Source organism: Anomaloglossus baeobatrachus, chromosome 9 (assembly GCF_048569485.1).
Source record: "Anomaloglossus baeobatrachus isolate aAnoBae1 chromosome 9, aAnoBae1.hap1, whole genome shotgun sequence".
Classification (NCBI taxonomy): domain Eukaryota; kingdom Metazoa; phylum Chordata; class Amphibia; order Anura; family Aromobatidae; genus Anomaloglossus; species Anomaloglossus baeobatrachus.
In genome coordinates, this window is record NC_134361.1 from 198,654,380 (window position 1) to 198,667,366 (window position 12,987).

General features: G+C 45.5%; 1 protein-coding gene across 1 annotated transcript in view; it reads right to left on the reverse strand.

The window, feature by feature from the left end:
- The window catches only part of TMEM268 (transmembrane protein 268), a 12,103-nt gene extending 484 nt beyond the window's left edge, over nt 1-11,619 (reverse strand). Inside the window, exons 1-5 of the mRNA XM_075324916.1 lie at nt 11,524-11,619; nt 11,023-11,128; nt 5,552-5,709; nt 3,424-3,521; nt 1,428-1,535 (exon numbers count right to left, since the gene is read on the reverse strand). Coding sequence (XP_075181031.1) covers nt 1,428-1,535; nt 3,424-3,521; nt 5,552-5,621 — 276 coding nt within the window. The 5' untranslated portion in view covers nt 5,622-5,709; nt 11,023-11,128; nt 11,524-11,619. The remainder of the gene's footprint in view (nt 1-1,427; nt 1,536-3,423; nt 3,522-5,551; nt 5,710-11,022; nt 11,129-11,523) is intronic.
- Between the last annotated feature and the right edge of the window lie 1,368 nt (nt 11,620-12,987).

Sequence of the window (12,987 nt, forward strand, 5' to 3'; positions counted from 1 at the left end):
GCCTGTCGTGATCAGTCCCTCTCTCTCCCCCTCTCCCTCCCTCTCCACCTCCCTCCCTCCCTCTCCACTCTCCCCCGCCTGAGAGCTGCAGACACTCGTAACCAAGGTAAATATCGGGTAACCGCGGTCTTAGTTACCCGATGTTTATCTTGGTTACGTGTGCAGGCAGCCAGCTCCTAGCAGCTGCAGACGCTCGTAACCAAGGTAAATATCGGGTAACCGCGGTCTTAATTACCTGATGTTTATCTTGGTTACATGTGCAGGCAGCCGGCTCCTAGCAGCTGCAGACGCTCGTAACCAAGGTAAATATCGGGTAATCGCGGCCTTAGTTACCCGATGTTTACGTTGGTTACGTGTGCAGGCAGCCGGCTCCTAGCAGCTGCAGACACTCGTAACCAAGGTAAATATCGGGTAACCGTGGTCTTAGTTACCCGATGTTTATCTTGGTTACGTGTGCAGGCAGCCGGCTTCTAGCAGCTGCAGACGCTTGTAACCAAGGTAAATATCGGGTAATCGCGGCCTTAGTTACCCGATGTTTACGTTGGTTACGTGTGCAGGCAGCCGGCTCCTAGCAGCTGCAGACACTCGTAACCAAGGTAAATATCGGGTAACCGTGGTCTTAGTTACCCGATGTTTATCTTGGTTACGTGTGCAGGCAGCCGGCTTCTAGCAGCTGCAGACGCTTGTAACCAAGGTAAATATCGGGTAATCGCGGCCTTAGTTACCCGATGTTTACGTTGGTTACGTGTGCAGGCAGCCGGCTCCTAGCAGCTGCAGATGCTCGTAACCAATGTAAATATCGGGTATCCAAGCAAGTTACCCGATGTTTACCTTGGTTACGAGCCTCCACAGCTGTTAGATGCCGGCTCCCAGTCTTTCACGTTCAGTTCCCCTCACTCTTGATCACATGACTCCAATGCCTGCCCATAAACTTAAAGTGACAGGATCCTGCAAAATAACACATGCGTTTGCATGCGTTTTTTTGCTGTAAAAGCAGGATCCGCTTTTGCAGCAAAACAACGTTCATGACGCATGTTAAAAAAACGTAGTGTGAAAGCAGCCTAACCCACATAAGGATAGCTACTTCTACAAATATAGCACTAGTTTCACTAGTGAGAAAAAGAAAGAGAACTTTAAAAAAACGGAATTGATGAATCCGAGCGGAAGGTTTTTACGTCATCCCCTTCCTTTCATTCCAAAAAGTGACAGCAGCCGTTTTGCCGCAAAACATCACAAATAAAGACTTAATCCACAATGAGACAATAAATATTCAGCTGCAAAAATAAACCGTTTTGATCTTTGAGCCCAGTGCTGAGTTTCCGCATAATTCCGATTTTCTAGAAGTGAATATCCTTTATCCTCTTTTTTTTTTTTACTGTACAACAAAACGGCGTCTTCAGCCGGAGGGTCGAGGACACGACACTCACCATTGCCAGGATCATAATAAAGCCTCTGGAGTTGAAGAAGATGTATCTGTGAACCTCCGGGATGAGAGCGGGGATCTGGAGGGAGTCTTTACACTGCTCCACTGGGACCTGGAGTGAAAAATAAGGAAATTACTGATAACATTGAATGTGATCCGGAAAATCGCTGAAACATAACACTGCACGTGGCCTGTACCCCCACGTATGAATGGGTGGACACCCTTAATCACACTTTAAAGAATTTTCTGGGGACAATATGGTTTATTTTTTAACCTAAAAGCATGTATTTGGGGCCAAAAATCACTTTTGAATTGACAATTTTGCACGGTTTAGCTTTCACAGGCTTTAACTTTGATGGACAATGGTCAGAAATGATCTGAAAAGAGCTTAGAAAAAATAAATAAAAGTTACAAACCCCCAGTGAGATCATCATTGCGAGCTCACTGATGGATTCTCAGTTAACTCATTCTGCGGCCGGCGACAAGGAGGCCATAAACGGTGCAAAATGTTACATGAAACAATTGCAAACATGATTTGGAGCACAAATGAAATGCATATAAATAAAAAATAAAAACTGGCCACAAAAGGTGGACAACTAATCTCCTATACTAGGGAAAAAAACAACAAACAAACAAGGAATAACTGATAGCAAAAAAATAAAAGAGAAGATATAGTATTTTGCCATCTTGTCTGATGTGTGCAGATGGAGCAAGTGACACGCCCAACTCCAGGGCCGGGGGTACTCGGAATCGGGCCGGACTAGTCCGGGGACATCAGCGGTGGCGAGGACTAGTCCGGGGATGTCAGCGGTGGCGGGGACTAGTCCGGGGATGTTAGCGGTGGCGAGGACTAGTCCGGGGATGTCAGCGGTGGCGGGGACTTGTCCGGGGATGTCAGCGGTGGCGGGGACTAGTCCGGGGATGTTAGCGGTGGCGAGGACTAGTCCGGGGACGTCAGCGGTGGCGAGGACTAGTCCGGGGATGTCAGCGGTGGCGGGGACTAGTCCGGGGATATCAGCGGTGGCGGGGACTAGTCCAGGGATGTCAGCGGTGGCGGGGACTAGTCCGGGGATGTCAGCGGTGGCGGGGACTAGTCCGGGGATGTCAGCGGTGGCGGGGACTAGTCCAGGGATGTCAGCGGTGGCGGGGACTAGTCCGAGGATGTCAGCGGTGACGGGGACTAGTCCGGAGATGTCAGCGGTGGTGGGGACTAGTCCAGGGATGTCAGCGGTGGCGGGGACTAGTCCGGGGATGTCAGCGGTGGCTGGGACTAGTCCGGGGATGTCAGCGGTGACGGGGACTAGTCCGGGGATGTCAGCGGTGGCGGGGACTAGTCCGGGGATGTCAGCGGTGGCGGGGACTAGTCCGGGGATATCAGCGGTGGCGGGGACTAGTCCGGGGATGTCAGCGGTGGCGGGGACTGGTCCGGGGATGTCAGCGGTGGCAGGGACTAGTCCGAGGATGTCAGCGGTGGCGGGGACTAGTCAGGGGATGTCAGCGGTGACGGGGTCCGGCACCGTGACCCTGGCAGTGTCTTTTAAATAATAAAGGGGATGATGATGGGAGCTGTATTTTCAGAGATTTTATCCTGTTTGTGACGCCAAATTAACATGCCAGCCCCAGGGCCTTAGGCGATACTCGGAACCGGGCCGGACTAGTCCGGGGATGTCAGCAGTGGCGGGGCCTGGTTCCGAGTACCCCCGACCCTGGAGTTCGGCGTGTCATTTTGGGGTCACGATCATCCTAATAGACTTTCTTAACCGTCACCCCCATCCTCCACCTCCAACTACCACCCTCATCCTCCATTCCTGCCTCCCGTCCGCCGCCATCTTTCCCTTCCTGTACGCATAGCGGCAACGGAATCGGGCCAAGCCACCCTGTGACGACGCAGAGGATCTGCACCCCCAACCAGGCTATGAGTAGGTTAAAACACTTGCCCCGTGGGGCGCTACACAAGCAGCAAAGAATATAACACATCATCTAATAAAGTCTCTGTGTACCTGGACCCCACAATCCTGCAGCCTCCGGAGACATTGCTCGGCTTGCTCAGCTCTTGATGTATAGGGCAGGACGGTCAATAATCTGCCATTGTACAGACCTGCAAATAAGTGGATTGTTAAAGTTGAGAAGCACAAAAAAAATATATCCTCATTCAGCAATTCTAGAAACAGGTTAGTAAGACATTGACTGTTACACTGATTGTAATGGAAAACACGTCAAAAAAGGGTTAATTGATCGCCGCATTTATTAAAGGGGTTATCGGGTCACAAACACATTTACATAGTAAAGAAATAGACTATATTTAAAGGGAATCTGTCACCAAGTTTTTGCTACCTCATCTGAGAGCAGCATAATGTAGAGGTTGAGGCCCTGATTCCAGCGGTGTCACTTACTAGGCTGGGTTTTGCAGTTTCAATTAAATCAGTGTTTTATCAACAGGAGATAATCACTACTAGACTAGATGTCTCTCATGCCTCCTAGTCCTGCTGCTCTGTGCAACCCCACCCACACCACTGCTTAGTAGCTTTCAGTGTGTAACCCCGCCCACACCACTGGTTAATAGCTTTCAGTGTGTAACCCCGCCCACACCACTGGTTAATAGCTTTGTGTGTAACCCCGCCCACACCACTGGTTAGTAGCTTTCAGTGTGTAACCCCGCCCACACCACTGGTTAATAGCTTTCAGTGTGTAACCCGCCCACACCACTGGTTAGTAGCTTTCAGTGTGGAACCCCGCCCACACCACTGGTTAATAGCTTTCAGTGTGTAACCCCGCCCACACCACTGGTTAGTAGCTTTCAGTGTGTAACCCCGCTCACACCACTGGTTAGTAGCTTTCAGTGTGTAACCCCGCTCACACCACTGGTTAGTAGCTTTCATTGTGTAACCCCGCTCACACCATTGGTTAGTACCTTTCAGCCTGTAACCCCGCCCTCACCAGTGGTTAGTAGCTTTCAGTGTGTATCCCCGCCCACACCACTGATTAGTACCTTTCAGTCTGTAACCCTGCCCTCACCAGTGGTTAGTAGCTTTCAGTGTGTATCCCCACCCACACCACTGATTAGTACCTTTCAGTCTGTAACCCTGCCCTCACCAGTGGTTAGTAGCTTTCAGTGCGTAACCCTGCCCACACCACTGATTAGTACCTTTCAGTCTGTAACCCCGCCTTCACCAGTGGTTAGTACCTTTCAGTGTGTATCCCCGCCCACACCACTGGTTAGTACCTTTCAATGGGTAACCCTGCCCACACCACTGGTAAGTAGCTTTCAGTGTGTATCCGCGCCCACACCACTGGTTAGTAGCTTTCAATGTGTAACCTGCTCACACCATTGATTAGTAGCTTTCAGTGTGTATCCCTGCCCACACCACTAGTTAGTAGCTTTCAGTGTGTAACCCCACCTATACCACTGGTTAGTAGCTTTCAGTGTATAACCCCGCCCACACCACTGATTAGCAGCTTTCTGTGTACACTGTGCATATTTAGAAAGCTGCTAATTAGTGGTGGGGGTGGGGTTATGCAGAGCTCATGATTATAGAGGGCTATATGGTAACAAGTTAGTTAGTTCTTTAGTTACAATCAGATCTAGAGCCCGCAGCCCAGTAAGTGACACATGGCTGGAATCAGGGTCTCAGCCCCTACATTATGTGGCAATAGTCTGGTGAGAGATTTCCTGTAAATTCATATTATATTTTCCCCTATGTAGACAAAACACATGCCGCAAATGGGACAAAAAAAACAACCCGCTAAGGGGGCTTCCACCAATGGTCCCTTTACTTTCCAACAACTTGATAGATAATGTGATATATGGACAATCTGCAGATCATGTATATTGTCTCACTGAACAGTCGTCTACCCATCTGGACTACTTGGTTCCTCGGCCATTAACGAGCAAGGATTATCTAGAAAATTAAGTATAACGAGGCCGATCAGTGTAAACAATGGCTTAGTAAAGTCCCCAGCAATCCAAGGAGTTTAATTCTCTGCGACCAGTGGCATCAATGACTGCCAAAAGCCAGAATTTATGTTGCGGGAAGTATTGATTTTCTTACTCTCCGGCAGTCAGTTATGTTATGAAGAATGACAGCGGGCCGGGGATCTGTCGTCGTACACACACATCGCATCCCTCACCTGAATGTAAAGTGACCACCGGCTCTGGGTCGTCAATTCTAGGACCTTGGCCCCCGTCAGTTCTAGTCATCGTACCATTAGTTGAGGCGGATAGTTGAGGCTGTTGGTCTCAGTACAGCTCTAATGCTTTGAGGGTCATTCCTGCTCGGAGAGGTGATCTGTCGTGGCAGAGGTCAGACATTAGTATTTCCAGGAGATTGATGTACGCTACACAATTCACCCAACATATAGAGCTTTTTTTCCTGTTGGCCTCATCACACCATGGTTCACCTAATGGCATTTGACGGCTATTTCCCCAAATGCATTTATGTAATATTACAGTAGCAGAATAGTGAATTCCTACTTATCCACCATAAAGCCATGCATATAGATACTTAAAGGTATTTTCAAGCGCTGTCAGGAAACTCATCAACACTGGCTCTCATGAGGTACACCCTTATAAAGGAAATACAAAATTTACCTCTGCTGCAGAGGATAAGTTCATCAGAGTTTCCAGCATCAGAAACCTCAAATTGAATTCACCCTCCTGCACTCTGCTATCGTGTGCATGAGGCCCAGTGGCGCTATACATATGGCTATCTTTCCACCATGCCACCCCCAAAACTAAGACCTTCAACTCAAGCTGTTATGATACATTGCCATAACCTCACATCAACTGTGGGATTCTCTCTAGGTAAGATGTTCCCTTAGATAACCTTGGATATTACGATAATGATAACAAAGAGCTGTCACGCACTCATTTTTCCTTTCCCTTCTGATTAAGCCCAATAGCTTTTAAAGAGAATGTGTCACCAGGATTTGCCTTCTAATCTGAGAGTGACATGATGTAGGGACAGAGATACTGATTTTACTTACTGTCACAGTTTTGTCATCAGGAGATTACCCTTAGGAAACCTACGGCCAGGTAGTCTTCCACATTCATGAGCTCTGTATAACCCCACCACTGATTGGCAGCTTTCTGTCTATGCACAGTGTTCACAGAAGGTTGCCAATCATTGTTGTGGGTGGGGTTATACAGGCATCGGCATTCAGAGATCTGCTAGATCTGCAGCAGAGAAAACAGGGATTTTCTTCAAACTGCTCAGTAAGTGACCCATCACTGTAATCAGGGTCTCTGTCTCTACATCATGCTGCTCTCAGATGGGGGCGAGAAGGGGTTAGGCTACAAAAATCCCACTAACTTTTTGTTTTGAGGACAAGACCAATTAACGACACATCTTAGAGGCTTGACAGCCAAGTAGAAGTCATAGCGTTATTAATATAAGACTCCATCTTGCTTCAAAGCTCAACTTGTCCATATCAAGAGCAAAGGCGGAGACGGCACATCTACTGATACTAGCGATCATGTATACATACAAGAGCCCAGGCCGCTCTGTATTAAGTAAAGAACACCTTTATAATACTCACCTAGGGGGCGGTCCGGTCCGATGGGTGTCGCTGCTCTCGGCTTTGGCGCCGCCTCTATCTTGTGCAGTCACTGTCCTTCTGCCCAGCCCCGTGTGGAGGACACGTCCTGCATCATTCACACAGAGGCAGCCATTGCGCCCCTCCGCCTTCAGATTAAAGCACTGTAATGCGCAGGCATGAGGCAAGGTCAAAGGCCACCTGCGCATGCGCACTACAATACATTGATCTGTGTTTTTGGTCACCGCAACATTACAATAAAATGCAATAAGAGGCGATCAAAACATTACATCTACATCAAAATGGTAGCAGTAACAATTTCAGCTCAGGGCACAGAAACAAGCCCCTCATAGCCCCGTATCCTGAAAACTGAAAACATTACGGTTCTCAAAAAATGGAGACAAAAGCAAAAAAAAAATTCTTGTAAATTTAGAAAAAAAACAAAACAAAAAAACACTACTTAAATAAAAAAAAAAAAAGCTATACATATTTGGTATCTACCAACTCGTACAGATCTGAGGAATCACAGTGCCAGGTCAGTTTTACCATATAGTGAACATGGTAAATTAAAACCCCCCAAAAACCAATTGCAGAACTGAGCTTTTTAACAAATTCATCGCATTTGGGTTTTTTTCCCCAGTTTCCAGTACACTATATGGTAAAATGAATGGTGTCATTCAAAAGTACAACTCATCCTGCAACAAAAAGGCCTCATATTGACGGAAAGATAAGAAGGCTATGGCTCTTGGAAGAAGGGGAAGATAAAACGGAAATAATAAAAAAGACCATGTCATGAAAGCTAAAGGGCTTCTGCATGAAAAACTGTTTTTAATTGCCCTAAGAAAAGAGAACCTCCATGTAAACAGAAATACTGTATTTTTCGGACCATAAGACGCACTTTTTTCCCCCCAAATGTTGAGGGAAAGTGGGGGGGTGCGTCTTATAGTCTGAATGTAGGGCTGCAGTAGCACCTGCCGTAACCACGTGGGCCCGCTCATTACATATGCACGCCGATCCTCCCGCCCATCTCTCAGCGCTGAAGCCGGCGCTGACAGGAGGGCGGGATGATGAGCGGGGGGTGCGCGCGTAATTAACAGCCGGCCATGATCACCCCTGGCAACTACAGCATGGAGTGATCATGCTCGGCTGTATTCACTGCCCCCCGCGCATCATCATCAGCGCATGGAGTAGTGAATCAGTACACTGTACTAACCATTCCCCTGCAACACCACAATGTCCTCCTGTCTGCCGGCCGCGCTGTGTGGAGACTAGCGGTGCTCACAGGGATGACGTCATCACTGTGCGCACGTGTCCACACAGCCGCGGCCGGCAGACACGAGGACATCGTGGTGTTGCAGGGATCATGGCCGGCTCCACACAGCAATGCTGGCATAGACAGGAGGAGGAGTGATGCTGCGTGGAGTGAGGAAAGGGGAGTATAAATGGGTTTGGTTTTTTGGGGGTTTTTTTTGTGTGTGTGCCAAAGGATGCAGGACATATAGCAGGATGAGGGCATATAGCAGGATGATGGTATATGAGCAGGATGGGGGTATATGAGCAGGATGATGGCATATGAGCAGGATGATGGCGTATATAGCAGGATGATGGCGTATATAGCAGGATGATGGCGTATATAGCAGGATGATGGCGTATATAGCAGGATGATGGCGTATATAGCAGGATGGAGGTATATAGCAGGATGATGGCATATGAGCAGGATGATGGCATATAGCAGGATGATGGCGTATATAGCAGGATAATGGCGTATATAGCAGGATGGGGGTATATAGCAGGATGATGGCATATATAGCAGGATGATGGCGTATATAGCAGGATGATGGCGTATATAGCAGGATGATGGCGTATATAGCAGGATGATGGCGTATATAGCAGGATGATGGCGTATATAGCAGGATGATGGCGTATATAGCAGGATGATGGCGTATATAGCAGGATGGAGGCATATGAGCAGGATGATGGCATATAGCAGGATGATGGCATATAGCAGGATGATGGCGTATATAGCAGGATAATGGCGTATATAGCAGGATGGGGGTATATAGCAGGATGATGGCATATATAGCAGGATGATGGCGTATATAGCAGGATGATGGCGTATATAGCAGGATGATGGCGTATATAGCAGGATGATGGCGTATATAGCAGGATGATGGCGTATATAGCAGGATGGAGGTATATAGCAGGATGATGGCATATGAGCAGGATGATGGCATATAGCAGGATGATGGCGTATATAGCAGGATAATGGCGTATATAGCAGGATGGGGGTATATAGCAGGATGATGGCATATGAGCAGGATGATGGCATATAGCAGGATGATGGCGTATATAGCAGGATGGGGGTATATAGCAGGTTGCGGCCATATACCAGGATGAGATATATAGCAGGATGGGAGCACATACCAGAATGGCAGTATATAGCAAGATGGGGCTATACCAGGATGAGGGACATATATATATATATATATATATATATATATATATATATACACAAGGCAGGAGGATCATTACCAGGATGGGGTACCTTAGTAGAGAACTAGGGGACATTACCCCCATAATAGTGTCAGCAGCAGATCCTCGACCCATAAGTGTCATGACCACATTTTTTGCTTAAAATTTTATTTTCCTATTTTCCTTCTCTAAAACCAGGGTGCGTCTTATAGTCCGAAAAATACGGTATATAAAATCTCTGTTACCCAGTGTCGGACTGTGGTGCCAAGGCCCAACTACATACATTGATTCGGGGGGCCCACTCTACAACTACATGCGAATATTACATTACACTTATTCTCAAATATGCCTGTGCTGCTATCCAATATATAAAGCTGAGTGTATGTATGTATGTGTATGTGTGTATGTCCGCTAAAAGAATCCGCACCGTCACATTTCCAAACACAACATTTTGCACAGGGAATGTCATAGACTATGTTTGGAGAGGAAAACTTAACCCCACACTTTACAGTTATTCACCAAAAAAACTGCTTACAATAAAGTCTATGGAGCTGGAAACTACAGGTCAAGAATAGGAGCTGTGATTGGTTGCTATAGGCAGCAAAGGACATTGTTGGTATAAGAAGCTTATGTGGGAGGTAATATGATTTCGATGGTGACGCGGATAGAGAGACACAGAGAGAGAGAGACAGACAGATACTGATAGTGAGACAGACAACGAGAGACAAACAGAGAGAGAAACAGAGAGATAGAGACAGACAGAGAGAGAAAGAGACTGATAGTGAGACAGATGAGAGACAGACAGAGAGAGAAACAAAGAGACAGACAGAGAGACAGAGATATAGACAGAGAGAGACAGAAACAGAGAGACAGACAGAGATAGACAGAGATAAAGACAGAGAGAGACTGATAGTGATACAGATGAGAGACAGACAGAGAGAGAAACAAAGAGACAGACAGAGAGACAGAGAGAGATACAGAGAGAGACAGAAACAGAGAGACAGACAGAGATAGACAGAGATAAAGACAGAGAGAGACTGATAGTGATACAGATGAGAGACAGACAGAGAGAGAAACAAAGAGACAGACAGAGATAGACAGAGATAGATACAGAGAGAGACAGAAACAGAGAGACAGACAGAGATAGACAGAGATAAAGACAGAGAGAGACTGATAGTGACACAGATGAGAGACAGACAGAGAGAGAAACAAAGAGACAGACAGAGATAGACAGAGATATAGACAGAGAGAGACTGATAGTGAGATAGAGACGGAGACAGACAGGGAGACAAACAGAGAGACAAACAGAGAGACAGAGATAGACAGAGATATAGACAGAGAGAGACTGTTAGTGATACAGATGAGAGACAGACAGACAGAGAGAGAGAGAGAAACAGAGAGACAGACAGAGATAGACAGAGATATAGACAGAGAGAGACTGATAGTGAGATAGAGATGGAGACAGACAGGGAGACAAACAGAGAGAAAGACTGATAGAAACAGCGACACACAGAGAGGGAGACAGACAGACAGCGAAGCCACTTATAAGAAGTGGCCGTCACCAGTCCTGCAGAGGGGTGCACCAGGAAATTTACCTGTACTCCTGTGAGCCAATAAAAGCCGTCTCTTGTTAACCTCCAGTGACAAAGATCAGCACTTGGGGACCATGTGTTATTCTGGTCTCAGAGTTAATGTTGGGGACTTAAAAAAAAAAACAAAAAAAAAAAAAACAAAAAAAAATTAGAAATGTTAATAAAATAAACAATGCGATATATATAATATATATATATATATTTACCTATATATATATCTATATATATCTATATATATCTATATCTATACATACATTATATACATATTGTGTGTATATATATATATATATAATCTATTTGTATATATATATATATATATATATATATACACAGTACGTGTGTATATATATATATATATATATATATATATATATATTAAACGGCTTGTAAGTATGGAAAATAAAAGTGAAAAGCCTATTGCACGCCGGTAAACTGAAGCAAGGGCAAGTTGTAAAATAGAGAGCGTCTATGGAGAGAAAGGGTTAAATGTTTAGCACCGTTTACATTGCCTGTATGCTGGGAGTTGTAGTGTCGCAAATCAGCAAGCGATAACTTGTAAGGAGAGGGTTAAGCTTCGGCTTTAGAGGCTTGTGTGACTCCAGCACTTACATCAGCCTTCTGCGCCTTCATCCAACCTGTAATTAGGAGGGGACGGTGCGGCCTGAGCCATTAGTGGAGGCATTGTGTACGTGATCAGTCACAAGACAGGAAGCGCACTTGTCCTGCCATTCTGTATGTAGACACACAGTGGTAATACTCCTTCATGCAGGAGTCTTCCTGCTTTTACTTTCTATAGCCACTATGCAGGTCTCCTCCTCTTCTATGACCCCTCACTTCCTGCACCTTCGCTCTGCTCCCTCCCTTTGCTGACGTCGTCCTTAGGTGGCCATGTTCTGCCAGTAATGAGCAGGTACCGGCCTGACCCAACATATAATTGGGATATGACTTGGCAACAAAGGATCTCGGGCGACAGCAGGAGAGAATTAAAGTGCTGAAACGTGGTAAATTCTGCTGGTGATTCATTACTGTCGACGCTGGTAGCAATTCAGCGCCTGGCTAAAAATAAAATAGTGCCGACACTTTATAAATAAACTACACCGTAAATATACATACCGCTCTGAAATACATTTTGCAATTATGCTAATTTGGAATAAAAAATAACATTTTTTTTTTACATTTTTTTAACAAGTTTCATAGTTTCATCCATTTTACCAACTCACAACTGGCGGGGGAAAAAAAAATTCCGTCTATAGCATTGATCCTATGGATTAATTTTGTGTCATGCCAACACGTCATGCTGAAAGGCTTTGTACACCTTTTGGGATCCATTTTTTACCCCTTAGGTAATGTATGTGGGATTAAATTATGTATTTGGGATTAAAAATAATTTTCGTCAATGGGTATCCATCAAAAATTTTGCACCGTATGGCTTTTATAGCTTCATTCTTATCCGGCACATTCGTTTTTTTTATCATGAATCAGCTGAGAGGAGCTCAGAAAAGAGTTAGGTTAGACTAAGAGAACCAGCTCACTCATGGACTCCCAGTTAACTCATTCTGCAGTGCAACACAGAGGCTATAGAAATCAAACGGTGCCGAATTCTTAATTCATCCCAATTGGAAAAATTAATTTTAGGCCAAAATACATCCATTTAAGTAAAGAATTTTTTTTCAAACTATCCCCTTTAAGTCACCATAACTTGTACTTCCATAAATCCTATTGATCAGAGAAGGTCAAGGCTGCATATCATTATAAATTGGACCGATACTTTCTAGGAATTTGGAATATTTTGCATTTAATAAGCATTTTCTGGTCTAAATATAACCGCTGACGCAAAATAATCATTCACATACATAAGCGGATCGTATTCTGTGTGTAATTACATTATGAACGCCATTTGTTCCGGTCACGCATGTATAAACAAGTCGTCGTCGTGCAGATTAATGGCCGGATTTATTACAAAGCCTC